Source organism: Pteropus alecto, unplaced genomic scaffold (assembly GCF_000325575.1).
Source record: "Pteropus alecto unplaced genomic scaffold, ASM32557v1 scaffold7, whole genome shotgun sequence".
Classification (NCBI taxonomy): domain Eukaryota; kingdom Metazoa; phylum Chordata; class Mammalia; order Chiroptera; family Pteropodidae; genus Pteropus; species Pteropus alecto.
In genome coordinates, this window is record NW_006494614.1 from 42,681,004 (window position 1) to 42,683,804 (window position 2,801).

Here is a 2,801-nt window from a genome sequence, read left to right on the forward strand (position 1 = left end):
GGGGCAAGCTTCCCTCATCCTGTCCCTGCACAGACACAGCCGCACCTCCAGGCTATTTTAAACCATCTGTTTACCCAGAGAGGCCCAGGAGACAGATCTCCACAGCTGTTACTTGTGGCTGGGAAACACTCAGGGCTCCACCTCCCTTCTTAGCTACTCTCAGAGGACCCAGAAAGCTACCGCGCTGTGCCCCTTTTTCTGAGCCCTGGGTCAGGGAAGTCTCTGAACCTCACTACCTTGCAGATAGAAATAAGTGGAGCTGTCTAGGAAACCTGGGACCCAGAATGAATAAGAACAATGGAAAGGACGCTTGGCTATAGTTAGAAGTCCTGCCACTGACTGATTCTGAGGTCTTGGACAAATCACTCAATCTCCCTGACACTTAGTTTCCCCATCTGAGAGTGGCAACAATATATCTCCCTCTCCTAACACCATGCTGAGGGTTGAATGAGCTCATGAATGTGAAAATATGCCGTGATTATAAAGCCTCAGACATATCTAGGTTACATCAGGGGATTTAACCCTTTAGGATCCACTGCCCTGGGACCCCAAAGCCTGTTCAACTCAGCAAACCTAGTCTAATTCTGTTCTGGACCTACCCTGCCCCTGTGCTGGGAAGATCGCAACACTGCAGCATGGGCATGCACATGCATGTCTGTGTGACCAGGACAGCATGGCCCAGCGTGCTGAGGTGTTAGAAAAAGGATCTCCTTTCATAGACAGCAATTGGAATCAAGGACTCTCCCTCCTGGTGGCCTAGGCTCTCCTTATGTCTATATTAACCTGCGTCTGTTGATTTTTTCAACCCTGTGCTGAGGGTAGCAGTTGGTTGGGCATGGGCGAATGCAAATTTAGGGGCTCTACCCTGAACTCTTGCCTCAGGTTTTAGGATGCATTTTTTCCCTTGGGCTCTCTTAGAAATCAGAAAATATCTGAAATGGAAGGGAACTTAGGAATCAACTAGCGTAACTTCTTCATATTACAAATGAAAAGCTGAGTCCGGGACTGGAAAATCACTTGCCAAGCTAAAGGAGCAGGTCCAAATTGTCACCCAGGGCTCCTTCTCCCCTTGAAGGCATCACGCCTCTATTCTTCCTGAAAATGCTCTTAGTGTGGCCCTTACTCTGCCTGTGGGCTTTGCTGGAGACTCCCTGGAAGGAAACCTTGGGGTTCAGGAGGAAATGTGGCCCCATGTATCCTTTTCTTATTCTTTGCTTAGGAATTTAGCAGGGTCTTCTACTAAAGGGACACAGAGGAAAGAGGAGGAACACTACTTGGTGTTATTCCTGGAGATGGCATGACCTGGACAACAGAGGGACCCTGTAGGCAGCGGGCCTCGAGACCCTTTGCTCTGGGTCCTGGTTGCTCCAGGCTGTGGCTGAGGGGGTTGGAACTCCTCTGTCCAGAAGCTCTGGGTCCTGGCCTGTGTTACCTGGGCTGTAACTTCTTTCTCTCCTCAGGGATGTGGACAGCCCTGGGGAAACTCAGAACAGATTGAACAAGGAAAAAAATTGCTTCTTAGGCTTAGGAAAGGATGGGTCTATCTTCCTTGCCTTAGGATCTTCTACTCCAAAGGGTAGCACTAAAGAAAGAGCAAGAAACATAGAGATAGAGGAAAGGCCCATTCAGAAGCAGAGAGAAAAGTGGAGGGAGGAGGTCCTTTGGGGCCATATTTAAATGTTTAAATGTGCTAGTGTCATTCTGTGTCCTTACCAAATCCCCAGGACTAAAGAGAGGCAACTGATGTCCCAGGACCAGAGAAGCAGGTGATGTCCCAAGACCAGGAGGCTTTGGGGGTGGTTTCATTCTCCAGGCCCTTCTTCCAAGAAGCTCCTCCTACCTCCCCTGATCAGAGGGTCCATGGTGTCACCCCGAGAAGCCAAGACAGGTTCACTGCTGTGTCCCTGGAAGCCCCTACAATGCATACCTGTGCACTCTCCCAGTTTGGTCCTGACCCCTACTATTACCATCCTAAATTCTCCCAGCCTGTCCCTAGCCCGTGCTCTTCTAGGAAGGAAGAGCACCCTAGGCCACACCAGCTCTTACCCTGTGACGATCTCAAAGGGCGGCAGCTCAATCAGCTCCTTCAGTTTCTCAGGGTCATCCAGGTCCTCCAGATCCTCGCCATTCTGTGAGGCAGGCGCAGAAGCCTCAGCGGCCTCTTCTTTCTGGGCCATGGATGGGCTGTGGCTGAGGAGTCACTGAGAGAGAGGAGAGACAGCAGTCTTGGCCAGGGGCTGGCAGCAGAGTCCCAAGCAGCTGTCAGCAGCTAAATCTGCTGAGAGATGACAGACAGAGGACTGGGCAGGCCAGCCTGGGTGTGCTTACCCCCTCTCCAACAGGCTTTATAACCAGAGGCCTCCTGCCCCTCCCCCAGGTCCTCTCCCTCTATCTTTTTTTAATTGAGTGACAGCAGATGCCGGGATGGGGGGGAATGGAAAATTTGGCCATTGGTATCCCCTATTTATCAGTAGGCAAAAACAGGAAGCTGGCAGGTGGGGATGGCTTGACCTACTCTCCCTTCCCCCACCAGTCCACATGTAAATTCATATTCTCTCCCTCCTCCTCCTCCAACTTATATCCTTCCCTTTGTTTCCTATCCAACTTTCCTAGCTTTACTAGGGAGGTTGTGGAAGGGGCCCAGGGCAGGCATCCTAAAATTTGGTAAGGAAGCTCTGTCAGAGGTTTAAGCAGGGTGAGGCTTGTGCTGAGGTGGTTGCAAAGGCTACTTGATTGGGGAAACAGGTTCAGGGTAAGATAAGAGCTGCCAATTTGGAAAGGAACTGTGAATTGTTAAAAGG

General features: G+C 50.7%; 1 protein-coding gene across 1 annotated transcript in view; it reads right to left on the reverse strand.

The window, feature by feature from the left end:
- The window catches only part of APOBEC2 (apolipoprotein B mRNA editing enzyme catalytic subunit 2), a 12,519-nt gene extending 10,203 nt beyond the window's left edge, over positions 1–2,316 (reverse strand). Inside the window, exon 1 of the mRNA XM_006926581.3 lies at positions 2,047–2,316. Within this exon, the coding sequence (XP_006926643.1) occupies positions 2,047–2,177 (131 nt within the window). The 5' untranslated portion in view covers positions 2,178–2,316. The remainder of the gene's footprint in view (positions 1–2,046) is intronic.
- Positions 2,317–2,801: the final 485 nt, after the last annotated feature.